Source organism: Carettochelys insculpta, chromosome 4 (assembly GCF_033958435.1).
Source record: "Carettochelys insculpta isolate YL-2023 chromosome 4, ASM3395843v1, whole genome shotgun sequence".
Taxonomy (NCBI): Eukaryota; Metazoa; Chordata; order Testudines; family Carettochelyidae; genus Carettochelys; species Carettochelys insculpta.
The window spans coordinates 25507674-25527395 of record NC_134140.1 but is presented as its reverse complement, the minus strand read 5'-3'; the positions used below and the strand labels follow the sequence as shown (position 1 = coordinate 25527395).

At 42.0% G+C, this 19722-nt stretch overlaps 1 protein-coding gene across 2 annotated transcripts in view; it reads left to right on the top strand.

Moving 5' to 3' along the window:
• STK32B (serine/threonine kinase 32B) overlaps positions 1-19722 on the top strand; it is a 271486-nt gene that overhangs the window by 238685 nt on the left and 13079 nt on the right. The window contains exons 10-12 of one of the 2 annotated variants that reach the window (XM_074991721.1): positions 816-947; positions 1735-1799; positions 11536-11665. In XM_074991721.1, coding sequence (XP_074847822.1) covers positions 816-947; positions 1735-1799; positions 11536-11653 — 315 coding nt within the window. In that variant the 3' untranslated portion in view covers positions 11654-11665. Of the gene's footprint in view, positions 1-815; positions 948-1734; positions 1800-11535; positions 11666-19722 lie in introns of those variants that run through there. The other variant, XM_074991720.1, reaches the window with a different exon arrangement.

Sequence of the window (19722 nt, the reverse complement as noted above, 5' to 3'; positions counted from 1 at the left end):
TTACATATCTTGCACTTCTTCTTTTGAAGAAAAAAAGTAGTGTAGATGGGGCTCTTTTGGAAATAAACCCCATCTTTGAAATAACCCTTCTGCCTGCTTTGCTTTTTTTTAACTAGAAAGGCACTGAACGTAGACAAGCCCAGCACTGACTGCACCAACAGCAGGTCTCAGAGATGAATTAAGGTCCTGTTGGCACCACATTCTCTATAGCAAATTACAAGATCTTCTGTATGGGGGAAAACATAGCTCTTCATGGAGTGTTCAGGTGTATGATAGGATATTGCTACAATTCCCAGCCTCACAAAGGGGAGTCCCGTAGTTAAATTAACTTTCAGATCTTTGAAAGATCTAATGGTGCATACGTTTTCTGTACAATCAACCCCTCTGAATCACTTCCTGGCCTTGCCTCTTTTCTGTAGTTACTTTAACAAAGTGGAGGAAATTCTGCATTCATTGGGTTAGATTCCTCTCCGTTACAATAGTGTAAATATGGAGAAACATCATTGGAGTCACTCCAGATTTACCCTTGTATAAGTGAAAAGAGAATCTATTTATAGTTTTTTACACTTGTACGTTTTACTCTGTCATTTAACATTTGGCTTTTATTATTGGAAATGAAAGTCACCATTTCTGTTTCACAGGTGGAATGCTTAAAATAGGCCAGATATATTGGACTTCAGTAGAATTACATCAGGAATTAATTCTGTCCCTGTGCATGGTCTCTCTGACCTTTGTATCTATTGAACTAGCATTGAACAAACAAACAAAATACATAATGGTATTCAGAAAAATAACTATGTATCCTTTTGTAACAGAAAGGAAGACTGAATTGTGACCCTACATTTGAACTGGAAGAAATGATTTTAGAGTCTAAACCCCTTCATAAAAAGAAAAAGCGACTTGCAAAAAACAAATCCAAAGACGGAGCCAAAGAAAGCTGTTCACTGGTAAGTCCTAGCATCCCATTAGCATCCCATTTATTTCTTTGAAAAATTTGATCATTTACCATTTCTGAAAATTATTTGGTCCCAGTGTTGGTTAATTTATATTTATTGCTGTCCCAAAATACCTCCAGACCCAGGCACAAAGCAGTAATTTACTTCAATCATTAAAATAATGTGGGCAATTTTAAGACTTACAATGCTAAAATATACACTTCTAAAGTAAGAAAATTGCTGCCAGTTGACAAATGCACTTCCCACATATGGATGAAAGAAATCACAAGGACTACTTACTCTGCAGCTGGTACTTAGGATGACAAATGTGCTGCAGACAAACTGCATGCCTATGAAATGTTTAAGGAAAGTCCAAAAGATTTTTCTCCTCTTTATTAGTCTTGACTTATGCATCCCTCATCTAAGTGGTCTTTGTATAAAAATCCTAAACTTTTCAAGGAGATAAGAATAAGCAGGCTCAATACTATAATATTTTATGCAATCTGTTGCTGCTTTAAGCAGTTTCGAACACTCACACATTGTATTCTTCTTAGAGCTACCAGACTTTAAAATTTTCAAGAATTCTTTAGAGGTGAATATCTCCCTTTAAAAATAAAAAGAAAGAAAGAAAAGATAAGAAAGAAACAAACAGCACATTATATACATCTTGCCACTGCACAGAAATGCCACTTGCTCATATTAATTTGTATGTTGCTTTGTTCAACACCGCTTCTGTTGTCGTGATGTTGTGTGCACATTTCTGTCATTTATAATCAACTTATTCATGCTGTTTTTAAAGAATGTACATCTGCAGCAGTGCTTGGAAACTGTGAGGAAAGAATTCATCATATTCAACAGAGAAAAGTAAGTGCGTTCTTGAAATGCCTGTTTAGCATACTCTGCTGAAATTAATTTCAAAAGGAGAAGGTGTCTCCACTGTCCCAAGTCTTAAAAAAATGATTAATGATCACACTAGCAAGAGCTTAAAGCCCTTCCATGAAGTAAATGGCTGGACTTCCATTGATTTCCCTACTGTAATCTCTGTGGTGTAGCTAATTCCTCCATCTCTGAAAACAAGAAGAGCATTTACAGTGAAAGCATGGTAGAATGAGGTAAATGTCACTGGTGGTCTCCAGAGAAGCAGTTAACAATTAAGCAAAAGAAATGTTATACAAAGGGCCTGCTTTTTCAGGCATAGAACAAAGCCAAAAGACGTGAAATCTCATGAAATTTAAACAAAGTAAGCTGCAGTGTTCTGATGTGGGTATTCTTTGTGTATTTGGCCTCAAAATCCAAAACTCCATTACTTCTTTTCATCATAACTCAACATTTAGCGGAAGGAAATACTGGTTACCTCCAGCGGGCATGCCCTAGTGGTCTAACCATTAGCTAGAACTAATGGGAAAAACAGGTTTGACTCCCAGGAGACTAGACACCCTCCTTTGTGCTACTAATACATTGGAGTTTAGTTTACTGTGAGGATTGGGAACAGCTTATGGACACAACTATAGAAATTGTAGACCGCCTGTGGTACGCTGACATTAAACATCCAGGGGTACTTTTCACATTAGAAGTGAATTAACTCAGACTCCTTGGCCAAATTTTTATTTCCCCCGATCTCACTGTTTCCAGTAGTTTCATCTGAGGGTTTGTCGACACTTGCTGTTTTTTTCCAGACAAAAAAAATCTGAAAAAAAAAATGTGGAGTGTTCACATTGCCATGCATGAAAAGTCAAGAGGGCTTTTCACTCAAAATAATAACTCTAGCTCCCCAGACAACTTTAGTTGAAACCCAGCTTTCAAGGTCAAAAATGAAAGAGTGTGAACAAAGCACAGCTATTATCAGCTTTATTAGCATCCAGGAAGGGTTCCCATCATGCCCAGGTAGGTAACAGCTCTAGCCAGCATGGTGAGCTGTGCTGCTTTTTCACCAGCTGAGGCAAAATCACCTCCTGCGAGCCCCACATTTTTAAAAGCCATTTCCCCGGGTAGTAAGTCACTGCTGAAGGGATGGGGCTGGGACCCAACCCCCAAGTGCACATCAGTGTCTGTGTTCACCCTTGTCAAAGTGGTTCCTCATGACCTCCCTGGTATTAATGGCCACCCTATTGGCTGCCCAGGCAGCATGAGTGTCTGGCTTCTCAAACACATTGACTAGACACTCTGCCTCTGCACTTCATGCATGAGCAAACGCTTGCCCCTTACTTTCACGTTAATTGTGAAGGCAACAACATGTGGCCAAAAGCATGAGGTTATTGTCCTGAAGCAGGTCAAGCCTCTCCTGTAGGCAACTCCACCTGTCCTTTAATCTACCAAATGCGCATTCAATGTGGCATCTGCTGAGCCTGTTGTTGAACTGCTCCTCGCTGCTGTCTAACTACTGGTGTAAGGCTTCATGAGCCAGGGCTGCATGTGGTGGGCAGGCTCCCCCAGGATCACTATGAGCATTTCCATATCCCCCACTGTTATTTTGCCACCTGGAAAAAAAAAGTGCCTTCCTGCAGCTTTCTATGCAGACCCCTGTTTCTGAAAATCCATATGTCATACACCTTTCCAGATCACCCTGCATTTAAGTCTGTAAAACAGCCATCGTGATGCACAAGCACTTGGAGTACCATCAAGAAGTACCATTCCTGGTTGATGTACTCAGAGGCCAGGTGGGGCAAAAGAGGGGTGGGGTGGCAGTGATGTTTGGAATATGAGTCCCATCAATTGCCCCTCCACAGCTAGGGAACCCTATTTCTGCAAAACCTGCCACAATCTCATCCACATTCCCCCGGGTCATAGTTCTGTGAGCAAAGTGCCATTGATTGCCCTGCATGCTTGCAGAAGCACTGTCCCAACAGTAGACTTTCCCACTCCAAACTGTTGAAAAGCTAAAGTCTAGTTCAAACAGGAACTGATTCACAGATCAGACTAAATGATCACAGTGCTGCAGTCTGGTTTAATAATCTAATCTAGCAATATGTGAATAGCAAAATTCTTATGGAGAGCTCACTCGTGGTGAGTAGTTCCTTTTTACTTGACTTTACCTAATCAGACTTCAAATATTTATGGTTTTATCAGCCCACAGATTGCAGCTATTTAAATTCTTACATGTCATGAAAAACAATGACTGAAAAGACAAAGGGTGGGTCAACACTGTAGCAGAAGATTGAATTAAAATACACAATTACAGCTATGTTAATTACATAGCTAGCATCGACGTACCTTAATTCAGGCTTCTTCACCATTTCCACTAAAGGGGATCAACAGGATCCTACAGTGAACCCTCCCATCAACTTCTCTTACTCCTAACTAGGGGCAGGAGTACCAGCACCAACGTGCACTAAATCAAACTCCAGAAGATCAAGCACAGCAGGGTCAATCTTCCCTGTTGCAAAGACATACCATAATGTTAGAGGCTTTGAGATGGGTGAGTACACAACAGAGAAAAGAATAAACAGGGTCAAAGAAAAGGAGAATCCTGGCACACATGCATATCAGTTAAATTATTCTGTGTATCAGTCAGAGCTTGATTGGCTTAACAGCATAAAGGAGAAAAAACCCCTTGCAGGTTTGCAACAGCCTCTAAGTTAATTTCAGAGTATTGTTTTGCTTTACTTTCAGTACTGAATTGCATTAGGGCTTCATGTACTTTCCAAAGAGCAGGAAGTTAAATTAAGTTGATAACAGTGAGCAAAGGTCAGCTTTTGAAACAGAAAGTGAATTAAAGTGTATGTGCACAGAATCAAAGCAATGACATACAGAAAAGAACAGAATACACAGAGTAAATCAGCATAGTCCTCAAGATGACTTTTTTCAGAGACTTACAAACCATCCATTTCCAGAAAGTTGTACTGACCCAGATCTTTCAAACCTGCTTGCTTTTAATCTAGTTCTTGTGGTTAGCCACAGATGGTGACAGATTTAAATTGTTCCCATGTGTGCAGTATCAGATACTATGTAACCATATCACTTAGCCCATTGTCACCACTTCCATCCATCCCTCATCATTTTTTCCCATCTTCTCATTCTTCCCCTTACTACCCTTGTTCAAATTCATATTCATTTGTAGCTGTAAGTGCTGGTACCAGTACATCATAACTAGTTAACTAGGTGACACACCGCTGTTTCTTATTAATGTAGCTATACACTTGTGTATCCCTGTTTCTCTGCACACATCAGAATGGCTTTATAACTCATCTTTCAGAAAATACCTCAGTTGAATATTCACTGTAAAAAGCCAAATTCTAACGTGACTTAAACCTTCTTCTTCATTTACTTCAGTACCATAGAAATGGGTGTAAATTAGGTAAGAATTTAGCCCACTACTTTCAGGTAAAAGGAGGAGGGAACAGGCTATCTGTGAAAAGTTTCATGAGCTTTCTTATCAGATAATGTTTTTCCTGAGCTGCAGGTTCTATGGTAATGTGGTACAGTTTGGGTAGGATTAGTCTTTCTGACAGCTCTGCAATAGCTTTCAATTTAATTCCTCCCAAAATCTAGATCCATTTTGTTTTGTGGATAAGCCAAATCAGTTGTTACAGTCCCTGACATCTGAGAATAATCCCAGGACTGCCTGACTTTCTCTCAGCATATTCCAGTCATCCTGCATCAGATATCACGCAGCAGAAAATATAAAGGATTTATTGTGTTATATTTTTCTAACAGTTTGTGGTATGACAAGGAGCTTTTTGACGATAGTTAAAGGAAGGTCGATGGGACTTTGAGCTTCAAGAATGGGCTCTACAAAGTGTCATAACTCACTATCGAAAGTCTAACTGTCAGCTAACTACATTTTTACAGTGTTTGCAGAGATAGGATCTAGCAAATCAGTCCTGGAAGATATGGAATTTGCATCCTTTTCGCAGGTGGCCAGGTAAATCTCCACTGCAAGAAAGCAGCTGGACACTGTTGAGTATAGAGAGTGTGATGAATTAGGTGAATATCAATAGGGTTGAATCTGAAAAGCCCCAGTATTCCATCAAATGAGCAGACTCAATCCAATAGAGGGATCCTTCAGTGTTTCAGGTTTTACCAGCTATATTTTGCACTGTCTTTTTTTTCAGTAAGACTGGAGATTACCTTGGAGTTAATTTCCTTTTCGGTTAGTCTTTTAAAAGCCTCTTGAGTGTACTCATGTCCTGAGTATTTGCAAGTTTTAGATGGAGTAAAGAGAGGTGGGATCAGTGGTATAATTTTTGGAAAGAAGTACTGAACTGCACCTGCCTACAGGCAGACTCAAACCTGGGAGCCTCTGGAGCTTAGTTCAGGTGCCTCTACAACTCAGACTGTAGAGAACGCTTATTTGCTCTCTGTGATGTAGTCTAGGTGCTACTACATGGGACAGTGAACCACACCTAGGTGTGTGGGTTACATACACCCCTTACCAGTGCACCCATCAGTGCCCCTTAGAGCCAGTTCAGGACCCAGGGTCAGCAGCTGGGTAGGATCCTGCAGGTAGGGCCTGGCAGCAGGGCCAGCCACCAAGACCCCTTGTTTGCGGATGGCAGCTGAACACACCAGGGGCCAGAGGCAGAGCCCCTGGGTTGGAAGCAGAGCCCCTTGGGAACAGCAGGGCCAGTGCTTGAGCCCCTCTCCATGGGGACAGCAGCCAAGTGAAACCCGTGGCCAGAACCTGAGTCTCTGTGCCTGGTGTCAGCAGCCAAGCAGGATGCAGGGCAGGCCTATGAGATGGGAATGGCAGCCGAGTAGAGTTCAGTGACAGAAGTGGCACCCCCAAGCTGAAAGTGGAGCCCCTGGGGAACAGCAGCAGGCCCAGTGCCTCAGACCCAGGTAACAGGGACCAGTGGCCAGGACCCTTGGCAGCAGGGGCATGCAGCAGGGATGTCCCCAGCCACACCCTTACTTCCTATGAACAGGATGGCATACAAAACAGGAGAAGGTGTTACAGTGCAGCATGGCATAAGGCCAGGCATCAGCTGCTAGAGAAGGTGACCTGATGAGTATCAGGGCATGCAGAGTTGGCATGGGGAAGCAGTGATGTGTGTTTGTAAAACAGGAATTGGAAATGGAGAAATCAGGCTGATGTTGACTGTTTTTCCTGCACATCTAGGTTGACTGAATAGGACATATCAAATAAACAAGCATCATGGCCAAGATTTTCAGACATGGGGGCCTAAATTTTGGCATCTACATATTTATTTAGATGCCTAAACAAATGGCCAAATCTTCAAATCTGTGCTTGTGGATTCCCTGAGCCTGGAAGTGTCAGTTCTCCTTCCCAGGCTGCAAAATGACCCTGGAGTCACTGCACAGATTCTGCTGCAATCCTGAGGCAATGATAGCTACTTATGGCACCCCGCCTGATTAGTCAGGGAGCAATATCTTTACAATAAATCTACATAGCATCCAATCCACCAGCCTCACTCCCTTTCCTTCCTTGGGGCACCCATGTCCCTAACCCTGACCCCATCACTTCCTGCACTTTGGAACCCCTAAAGCTGTGTATACTTTCTCCACAGGCTTTTTCCAAATCCTCCTGCCCTGTGGAACATAACTAGGGTTTGAAAAACCAGCTAGTGATTTTGTGGGACTTGGTTTTTAATCATGTCCCACTTGAAGCTTCCTAGAGGGACCTAATTTTAGGGTGCCTATGTATCTGCTCTATTCTTTCTGAAATATCATGACCCTGTTTGTTCTCTCAAGTTGGGCATCAAAAACCAAACCCACCAATATCCCTACTGAGCTTTTGAAAAACTTGGCCCATTACTTCATCAGTTTGGTTTAATTTGGGACCCCCTGGGAACACTGACTGTCATGTGGAGTGGGCTTTAATATACCTTACTTTTTTGTTTTTTGAATGGACCAATGCTCCAGATATGCCAGTGGCAGAATTGCCATCTGTTAAAAGGCTTTATATTTATTAGCATGCCAATTTCAATTGAACAAGAACTACAAATTATGGAACTTCCTTCAGGGAACTGCAATGGGGTGTTCACACCACAACCCTGAAAGGAAGCTCAGAAAGGGACAATTAGCCTGATAGGCCCCTTGTCAGAGGAATAGGGTGGAGGAGCACCCTCTGATTGGAGGATGAAACTCCCTTGAGTAGACATGGGCTGAGCTGGGATAGATCCAGGGAGCTGGCAACAGAAAGGCTTGTAGCGCGGAAGTCTGCAGCCACCATCTGTTTATTAGAGTGTGAAGGAGCATACCCAGGAGCAGAACAGAACCGCGGCCCTGAAAGAAGGACATACACCTGAAGGCAAAACTGCACGGTGACCTGGTTGGTAGGTGTGGTCCAAAAGAGAAAGCTACACCTCCTGGCACAAAAGAGGGGCCATTTAGAGTGGGAGAGAGATAGACACACTTCAAGAGGAGGCAGTCTGAGGAATGCTAGTTACCAAAGCATCCAAGAAGGGGCACAATCCATGGTGACTAACAACCTCATGACAAGGACATTTTCACACTGGTTACCTTCTCTAAAACTAGCACTAGCACATACGTAGCCATAGCATAGATGCGTGAGTGTGTCTAACCCAAATGAAATGGGCAAATGGGGTTTATGCAGATATAGTCCAAAGTTGATAACAAGAGTAAATGTTTCCCTTGGTTCTTTAAGAGCAATACTAGTTAAAAAAGATAAAGAGACTCTGCACAACATGGATCTCATGATTTATTACCCCTTTGTTTTCTCTAGCTAAGGTCCACTATCTGAAACATCAACTGCATCGTGATGTTCTGATCCTTTCTGTTGAAATCCACAACTCTATTTCTATTGTTAACATTTTTATTAATGCTAGAAAATCCCAGGCAATAGTTCCTCCCCAGACATTTGCAGAAGTATCTGAATTTGTATTCTAGTAGTTTTGCCAAAAGTTTAAGAGGCTGATTTTGTTTCATGTAGCCTTAATAAAAGGAATACCCTAATGAGAAAGTATAGCTGAAAGCAATATTTTCAATTCCTTCTAAACATTGTAAAGACATAATCATGTTGCTTCATTATTTTATTAAACGGGCTGAATACAGATTATTCCTGCTATTCCTCTAGTGTTATCATCGCTAGAGAAATCCTTGCATCCAACTGCTTATATTAACAAATGTGTAGGAACCAAAATAGCCAGAAAAACAAGAAAAACGTGAGAGAAGCAGAATTCTGAGCTAGTGGCTTGGTGAGCCAGAACACCCAGTTTTTATCTTCTGTAAACCCCTGAGCCAACTAGAGATCTTCTTGGCTGTTGATTTCAGAGGCCTGTAGATCAGGCATTTGAGCGAGAGCAACTCACTCAGCTCTCTAATCTCAATTTCCATTCATGCTTAATGCTCCTTTGCCTTTCTCACAGAAGTGTCCTAAGGTTTAATAGGACAACGAAGCAGACTACTGAATCTGACATAATAGATGTACTTTGTATATTTTGGGCCCCATCAAGATTTGCTCCAAGTGAATTTAGGAGCATTGTTTCAGGGTTCTGCCAGGAGAATTCGTAACTAGGGCTCTTTGGTGCAGAATCTAAAAAACAATGCATTACTTCATAGGTGCGGGACGGTGGATGCTACCATACCCCTTGGCATGAAGTGGGTTCCATTCTATACAGGGTCTATAGTCTGGTTCAATGGCTGCCTGCATCCTCACTGTATAAATTGTTCCAGCATCCCTCCATTCCCAGGCCTCATTGCCCAGTTAGTACAGCTCACTCTTTGGTTTCTTTGTAAACCTTCTGGTACCATGGCCTCAGGCTTAGTACTGAAAGCCTTACATAGATGCTATATAATCTAGAACTAATATAAAAAAGGATAAGGTACATCTCTACTTATTGTTACATAGCTCCTGGCATTATTTGATGTGCCGCTGTCTTTGAGTCCCTGATCTTGCAACAGCTCGGTTAACTGAGGGAAAAGAATTGAGTTTGGATTGGTACTTCTAAATAATTAATGGTTAACAGAAATGACTGCACAGAAATGGAGCAGTTCATAGCTAAGATGCATTTACTAATTCCGAGAACTCAGCCAGATTCAATAATGTTTAACAAGGCATCATTTTAATTAGGTACCATTGCTGATGAAGAAAGGCAGGCACATCTGCTGCAGAAGGGACAAGGAAAGAGATCAGTGAGGAGCAACACAGTGACCTGAAGTGCTGAGAGAGAAGGGGGTTTAACATGAAGCAAGGTCAGCAGAGCATACTTTAAGTGGCAAAAAAGCTGGAGAAAACTCTAGTCTAACCTCACAAGATGCATTCAGCTATTGAGTGATATAAATAACTAGATGAGCATTACAGAGACAAGAATTAAGGAAAGCAAATCCGGTCAGGTAGAGAGTGAATCATTATAAATATTCAAAGCCAATCAAACAAAAATCCCAGGAGCGTGCTCGAAAAAAATCTGTTTTTAAATGGCAATGGAGAAAAGGTCTGGGATAACAGAGGACAAGTAAATTAAATCTGATCCTACATGGATCAGATCCTCATGCAGAAATTAAGTGAGGGACAAAGGCCTGGATTTTGCTGGAGATCTGACTAAAATGATCAAAATGGTCTAAAAATCTCTGAAAGGCACTGAAATCCTCTAGTCCTAATTTCTGTAGGAGGGGAGGACCCTCAGCACTTCCCAGGAGGTATTGGGATCAGGCTCACAGTGAGCTGTTTAGAGAATGTCAGGAGAAAGAGAAGAAAATTGCGAACTAGCCCCCTACTACACAAATGTAAGGTTAATGTTTGCCTCATGTACTGGCTGCGTTGCACACACATTCTGGTTTCTGAAGAGAGGAATAAATGCCACAGCTTGATACTTGAGTAGTCATTTGGAAGTGGGACAAGCCTTTCAGAACCTCCATGAGATAGGCTAGTACAGTACTAGCCCTGTTATACAGATGGCAGATTAAGTGATTTGCCCAAGATCCCACAGGAAGTGTGCGGCAGAGCCAAGAATTGAACCCAGATCACATGATGCTCAACTATATCTCCTGTATATAAATCTATCTTTCCTCTTTCTTGGCACATAGCTACAAAAGCCTAGATATAGGAAGTATAGCGTTAGAGTTGGTTCAGAGTCGAGGAGAGAGCGCATTGTCCATATACTACAGATAGTGAGAAGCCAGGGACCCTCTGTCTTTTCAACAGTTCTCATTGGTGGTGGCTGGATACTGTTTACAAGTTGTAGCAGCTGTCTCATCTCTTGTGTGTGGTGCACACTCCTGTCTTCTGTCAGGTATTTGCAGGAGAGCAGGAAAATAGATATGACATAGGAGAGCCTGTAGAACAATGTCTGTAGCCACTTTCCGACTGCAGGTGATAGCCATTTCTGATTCCCTGGCAGTCTTTTTCTGCTAGGAAGGAAGGAGGAGCAATACTGTGTAAGCCATGCGGGCACCATGTGTTTGCTGTCTGTCAGGTACTGTTTATAGTCACACATGTATCATCACGTGTAGTCACTGCAGACTTTCTTGTGACAACCATTCTGTAGCTCTTGTGAATCCACAATTTGATTACAGTGCCTGCTGGCATGCCTGAGGCAGCACAGTTATACAACATTAAGCACTTTGGTACTACTCAGGCCTGGCCTACAGTAAACTTCCTCATTCATCTAACCTAGGTAACTTCAGCTGTGTAAATAGTGTAGCTGAAGTTGACATACTTATCACTGTGTCTTCTGTGCAGAAACGTCGGCATGGGCTGCTCTCCCATCGACTCTGGATACTATTCTTGTCCTGGTGGAGTACCGGAGCCAACGGAAGAGCATTTAGAGATCGGCTTGTGGTGTCTAAGCAGCCTTTAGAACAATTGCTGCAGCATGAATCCACTGTAGGTGGAAGACAAGCTCAAAGCAAATACAGCTGAGTTTCTCTCCCTTTCCCCTTAGATCACACTCAAAGCCACCAGAAGACAATTCTTTGCCCTTCCTTTCAGGAGCTAGAAAGTGGGGGAGGGAAAAACAGTAAGAAGAGTCACACAGCAATGATGGATTGCTGCTCTGGGGTTGTGTCATTCTGGCTCACGGCTTTACATCACCACATGTTGACAGTGAGGTACAGCATTGCATAAATCAGCTTCAAGAAGTCATGTCATTATATCTATTCAGCATCTCAAAGGACCTGATGACTATTACTATCCCTTTGGAAGTCCCTTGGCCAGTGACAGATTACAAGGTCACTGAGATGAGAGAGAACTCTGGGGGATGAACATGGTAGAGCTTGTTAATGACCCTGTTTATCACAGCTTTTTTTTTTTTTTAAGGCTCCAATCTCAGAAGGCCCAGGATCAAGGTGGAGATGGAGCATCCCTGTATGGCTGGAGGATATTTATTGCAAATGTCTGTGCAGCTGTGTGTACACTACCACCTTCCTTCGAAGGAAGGATGGTAATTAGGGTGTTGGGAATTTACAAATGAAGTGCTGCTGTGCATAGGCAGCACTTCATTAAGCAGATTCCCCCCCCATGGCAACTTCGAAGTTTTAAACTTCAACGTACTGGCACGTATCTAGCCGTGGCGCACCCGCCAGTACTTCGAAGTGCCGGGGCAACTTTGAAGTCCCCTTACTCAAAATTTCGAAGTTGCCCCAGCAGCTTCCTTCGAAGGAAGGTGGTGACGTAGACACACCTGAGTGTGGTGGCAGACAATGTAGTTTCCTACTCCCTTAAAATTTTCTTTGGGTGTGGTCTGATTCTGGACAAGTTAAGGCACCAGCTGTGGTTACTCTGCTGACTGACTTTCAAAAGGAGAAGGCTCTCTTGGTCGCAACCTTGCTTGACCATAGTAGTCATTCAAAGCCAGCTGGGAAATGTGTCTTTGCTTGGAATATATTTGGAACATCTGACTGCTTCTGGGAGTAGTACATACACACAAGCAAAAGCCAGGAACAATTTATGAACAGAAGTAAAGAGCACTCTCACCCCATGTGTGGGACAGCTGGCTTACCAAGGTTCTCAATGGCTGTTTTCATGGAGCAGCATCTAAGGTTCCAGGATTGTCACTGAAGTCTAGAACAGGGTTTCTTAAGCTGTTTGAAACCACGGAACACCAGCTTTTTGAGGAACACCAATGAAATTTTCTTAAAAAAAAAAAAAGTAACATACACAGTAAAAATCAAATTAAGTAATTGAATCAGGTATGACAGCAATGAAGAAGTAACATTGTATCTGGTTTTAAGAACAGACAATATATACCATCAGTGTATTTTTCCAAATGCTCATGGCAGTTCAAGAAACACTGGTCTAGAAAGTCACAGTCAGTGTGAAAGAATAATGGAAACAGCTTAGTAACATGGCTGAGAGCTTTTTGTTTTCAATATCACCAGGTTGAATCATCACTGGATTTTGTAGCCTGTTCCCATGCAGTTTTTAAGTTCTGTGCCATTTTTGGGTTTTTTTTTAAACACACAGCTTTGCATATTATGCCTGGGTGGTAGCACAGATTTTGGTTATTAGTTATTGTATTACAGATCTGGGGTGGTGTCTGCAATGTTTGCGTGTGTGTGTGTATGTATGTGTATCTATATTTATGTCTATAGCTATGTCTGTAGATACATAGAGACTCACTTCAGCATCTGATGGGGTGGGTCTGTGCTCACAGGGGCTCATACTCGGGACTTTTCTGTTGGTCTGTGGGGTGCCACAGGACCCTTCGTTGCTGTTACAGATCCAGACTAACACGGCTACCCCTCTGATACTGGATAAACTGGAGGATTGAGCCAAAAGAAATTTGATGCAGTTCAACAAGAAGAAATGTAGAGTCCTGCACTTGGGATGGAAGAATCCCAAGCGTTGTTATAGGATGGGGACTCACTGGCTAAGCAGCAATACAATAGAAAGAGACCCACGGATTATAGTGGATGAAAGGCTGGATATGAGTGAACAGTGTGGCCTTGTAGCCAAGAAGGCCAATTGCATATCGGGGTGCGTTGCGAGGAGTATTTTGAGCAGATCTAGAGCAGTTGTTGTTCTCCTCTATTCAGCACTGGTGAGGCCACATCTGGAGTATTGCATCCAGTTTTGGGCACCCCAGTATAGAAAGCACGTGGATGTGCTGGAGCAGGTTCAGTGGAGGGCAACAAAAATGATTAAGGGGTTGGTGCACATGACCTATGAGGAGAGGCTGAAGGATTTGAGCTTATTTAGTTTGCAGAAGAGAAGACTGAGGGGTGATTTAATAGCAGCCTTCAACTTCCTGAAGGAGAGCTCTAGAGAGGATGGAGAGAAACTATTCTCAGCGGTGACAGATGGCAGAACAAGGAGTAATGGTTTGATGTTACAGAAGGAGAGGAGTAGGTTGGATATAAGGAAAAAACTACTTCACCAAGAGGGTAGTGAAGGACTGGAATGCATTGCCTAGAGAGGTGGTGGAATCTCCATCCTTAGAGGTTTTTAAGTCCCAGCTTGATATAGTCATGGCTGGGATGACTTAGTTGGGGTTGCTCCTGCTTGAAGTGGGGGGCTGGACTAGATGACCTCTTCAGGTCCCTTCCAGCTCTGTGAGTCTGTGATTTCAGTCTGTGATTTCATATCCTTGAAAGGCTAAATAAACGATTGCCCCATAGAGATTTGTTACTGTCTAGATCAGGGTTTCCCAAAATTTATATAGTTGGAACCCATTTTTTTCAGTACCTTTTTTGACAGCCCAAAAATATAAATGCATATTTGAAAAAACGAATGAAAATGAATAAATGTTCACCATTTATTATTTATTCACAAAAACATTACATAATGATGTAAATCTTGATATAAAATTCTCAAGTGCCTAACTTACTGTTATTACCTTAATTACATGGGAAAATACAAAATGTACCAAATTAATAGGCTTGTGCACCATAATTTGTATATTTTCTAAGGACCGGTATATTTTTTCCAAGGATCAGGACTGGGATGCGGACCACACTTTGGGAAATGCTGCTTTAGGTCAACGGGAGATTTTAGGGACAGCCTCCACTTTGCTTGTATATTTGTTACAAAGTTATTAGGAAAATTAATTCATATTTTAGCTAATACATTTTAAACACTACTGTAGACTAGTTTATCTAGCCAAGGTCATCTGGGAACATATTTTTAAACATGACCTATTTTCCTAGGCTGGTTTGAATCTTAATGTTAATTGGGGGTTTAGGTTTCATTTTTTTAAATGTTGGAACATCACTTGCTGTTTTCATTTTTTTATTCCTTCTCTGGAGTCTTATTTTGCTTAGTGTATTCCCAGGGTACATCTGAGACCGTAAGGCTCTGTAAGAGTCACAGTATTAGAGCATCTGGTCTAATTTCTCCCTTGAATTCCACATATTAGTATTTCACATGTTAGTCACTCTTTATGTACACCTGAATCCATTATATTTGACTGTAAAGTGTCAGCTGATGGCAAATTGTATGTGCAGGCATTTACTGAACATTACTCAACAGGAACCGTCAACCTGAATGAATTATCTACGGCATATGCACATTTCCCTGAGGATTTTAAGAGTAGGTGTGAATGTCATAGGAATGCCAACAGTGTAATAAGGTAGTTAAGTAGGAAGGCCCATTTCCATCAGTATTTTATCTGTACTGTTAAGCTTTAGGTAAAACATTGATCTCTGTGTATCAATTGTATTCAATCTAATTAAACACATTTATTTGATTAGCTGGTAAGAATACACATGTTAGTAATCAAAAACAAGGTTAGGATTTGATATAGCATATATTGTGATATGTTAAAATTATTGTTTTTATACATTAGTGCTCAGAGGACCTTGTTAAAGTTAGGGCCCTATTTTAATAGATGCTCTTCACATACATAGGAAGGATACAGTTTCCACTCCAATGACCTTAGAATCTAAGACCCTGATCCTGTAATGACATTGGTAGATCCTGTGTTCACATGGAATTCTAACATCACTGAATTCCCATGCCGGCTCAGGTGTATTTCCCCTCAATGAGCACCTTGCAGAATGGGGCCCTCAAATAACCAAGAAAGAACAGTTGGTGTAAAGATTTGATCCTGTACAGGGAAAAGTGCCAGAGACTGTGTGATGCCCTTCAGACACTTTGCTAATGCTGTTAATTTTATACAGAAGTCACTCATATACTAGAATAGTAACAGAGAGTAAGCCGTGCTAGTCTATACACTATCAAAACAAAAAGCAGTCAAGTAGCACTTTAAAGTCTAGCAAAGTAGTTTATTAGGTGAGCTTTCGTGGGACAGACCCACTTCTTCAGACCATATCCAGACCAGAACAGACTCAATATTTAAGACACAGAGAACCAAAAACAGTAAGCAAGGAGGACAAATCAGAAAAAGATAATCAAGGTGAGCAACTCAGAGAGTGGAGGGGTGGGGGGGAAGATCAAGAAATTAGATTGAGCCAAGTATGCAGACGAGCCCCTATAGTGACTCAGAAGTTCACATCACGATTTAAACCATGTGTTAATGTTCCGAATTTGAATATAAATGTCAGTTCGTCCACTTCCCTTTCTACAAAGGAGCGATAATTTCTTTTCAGTAACACACATACCTTGAGGTCATTGACAGAATGCCCCATTCCATTAAAATGTTGACTAACTGGTTTGTGGATCTGGAGTGTTTTGATGTCTGTTTTGTGCCCGTTGACCCTTTGTCTAAGGGAGTTAGAAGTCTGTCCAATATACAAAGCATCTGGGCATTGTTGACACATGATGGCATATATGATGTTAGTAGAGGAGCATGAGAAAGTGCCCGTGATTCTGTGAGTAACCTGGTTAGGTCCAGTGATGGTATTTCCAGAGAAGATATGTGGACAAAGCTGGCAGCGGGCTTTGTTGCAGGGAAAGGTTCCAGGACTGGTGTTCCATATACTAGAGTGATGGGCAGCCCTAAAGAAATCTAAGTTAAGTTAAGTTAAACCTGTGAACCCCAAGTGGGGCATAAGTCATCCACAAGGCTCCTCCACCTGGTTCTATCTTGGGTAATGGCTTCAATCTGACCCCATGAATATCCCAGTTCTTGTGCTTCCGTGACTGTAGATCTCCTCCATGTTATTCGGGATCTTCCTGGGCTGTGTTTCCCCTGAAGATTCCATTTTAGGGCATGTCGAACAATGCTGGATGGGGGTTTCCTCAAAGTATGTCCCGGCCATCCCCATTTCCTCCTTTTTATTTGGATCCCCACTGGCTCTTGGCCTGTTCGTGTCCGCAGATGTTCATTTGTGACTTTGTCTTGCCATCTTATTTGTAATATGTACCTCAGGCATCTATTCAAAAACATCTGCAGTTTGTGTGTTGAGGACTTTGTGGTGTGCCATGATTCACAGGCATACAGCAGGAGGGACTTTACATTTTAATTGAAGATTCTCAGCTTTGTTTCGACAGAGATGTTCTGTGATCTCCATACTGGCCACAGAGTTTGAAATGCTACTGTGGCTTTGCGAATCCTGGATTTGATGTCTAGGTCAGTATCACCATCTTTATTCACAACACTACCTAGATAAGTAAATTGTTCGACGTCTTTGAGGGTCTCTCCCCCTAAAGTGATGTTGTGTTGTTTAGTGTGGTTGACCCTCATAGTTCTAGTTTTACATCTACTGATTTTCAGGCCTGCCTTTGAGGCGGCGCTATCCAGTGCTGCAACTTTGCTGTCCACATGCTCATGCTGATGTGCCAGGAGAGCAATGTCATCAGCAAAATCGATATCCTCTATTTGATGAGAGAAGGTCCACTGAATACCCCTCTGGTGTCCACTTGTTGTTTTTAGCATAATCCAATCCATAACTATAAGGAAAAGGAATGGTGAGAGTAGACATCCCTGCCTCACACCTGTTCGGACAGTGAAAGATTCCATCAGAGTGCCATTATGTACAAGCTGCAAGGGTTCGTAATTGGCTTGAATGAGATTAATGATCTTCCGGGGAATGCCATGATACTGCAACAGTCTCCACAGTGTATTTCTGTCTACACTATCAAAGGCCTGTTCAAGGTCTATGAAAGTTATATACAGTGGGGAGTTCCATTCCAATGACTGTTTTATGATGATCCTCAGGGTCATTATCTGGTCTAGACATGATCTCTCGCTCCGAAAACCAGCTTGTTCATCCCTCAACAGCCTATCAATCTCTACTTTCATTCTCTCCAACAGGATCTTGTTAAAGACTTTCCCAGGAATAGACAGCAGAGTGATACCTCTCTAGTTTCTGCATTCATTCAAACTTCCTTTCTTGGGTATTTTAATTATATGTCCATGTTTCCAGTCTTGTGGTATTTCCTCGGCGTCCCATATTCTGCCAAAGAGTTCATACAGCATGTCTGTGGAGGTTTCAAGGTCCACCTTCACTGCTTCTGAGGGAATGCAGTCTGGCCCTGGAGCTTTTCCACTTTTCAGCACAGAAATGGCCTTCCTTATCTCCTCCTTAGTTGGTCTGTCTGTATTTATTGGTAGTGGTATTGGAGCTGAGGTTAAGTCTGGTGGATCTATTGGTGCTGGGCGGTTTAAGAGATCCTCGAAATGTTCTTTCCATTGAGTAAGTTGTTCAGCTAGATTTGACAAGACTCTCCCATCCTTGTCTTTGACAGGACAATCTACTGTCCGTCTTGCACCTGCTAACTTCCTTGTGATATTATATCGTTCTTTTAGATTCTTCTGGCCTATGGCTTGCTCAGCTTGTTGTGCTAGTGCTTCCACAAAGTTCTTTTTATCCCTCTTTATACTTTTCTTCACTTCCTTGTTAGCTTCTGCATACAATCGCAGCGTTTCTGCCTTGATAGCTCTGGTCTTGCTGCTGTTGACAACTGCCTTCTTGTCTTTTCTATCCTTGATCTTCATTAGAGTCTCTGGTGATATCCATTCTTTGTGTTGTCTTGTTCTTTTGCCCAGGATTTTCTCACAAGCTTCTTTCCATGCTTATTTAGAGCTTTCCCATACTTGCTCTACCGCTACATCTTCTGATCTTAGATCTCTAAGGACTGTATATCTGTTTAAGAGTTCTAACTGGAATTGTGATTTTGTTATCTGATCTCTCAGGAGTTCTGTGTTATATCTCGGCCCTGGCCTGTTTACTTGCATGTGATGCTTTTTCAGTTTCAGCCTGAACTTTGCTAAGACAAGGTGGTGGTCAGATCCCACATCCGCCTCTGTTCTTCTGCGTACACCTTGCATAGAACGCCTGAAGGTGCTGCTGATACAGATATGGTCAATTTGATTTTCCGTCTGGTGGTCTGGTGAAACCCATGTTGCTTTATGGATTCTTTTGTGTGGAAAGATACTCCCACCAATCACCAATCCGTTAAATACGCAGAAGTCACTGAAGAGGTTGCCGTTCTCATTGGCTTTTCCTAAGCCTTCTGTACCCATGTACTGTTCCTTTCCTGTGTTGTCACTTCCGATTTTGGCATTGAAGTCACCCATCAAAATCAATATATCTTTCTTACCTTTCTTGTTAATAATACTTTGGAGAGTCTCATAGAACCCTGTTTTAATATTTTCATCAGCATCATTTGTGGGGGCATAGCACTGTATAATCAGAATCTTGTTTATCTTGGTGTAAAACCTGGCTGTAATGATCCGTGCTGACACTGCTGTCCACTCAATCAGGGATCCAATTGCATCCTTGGACAACAGCATACCTACTTCTTCCATGTGTGGTGCATCATCCTCCTAATGCCCGAATAAATAAGGGTTTCACTTGTTGCTAGACGCAGTTGTCCTGATTGTATTCATCTTGTTTCGCACAGCCCTAAAACTGCCAGCTTGTATTGTTGCATTTCTGCTGCTATTTGTGCTGTCTTGCCAGCCTCATACATTGTTCTAACATTCCATGTTCCAATCTGAGTTGTAGTTCTGGGTGAGAGAAGGGTCGTCTGCGATGCAGCCTCCTCTTGGCTTTCGCTGCCCTGCTTTATAATCATTCCGGCTGG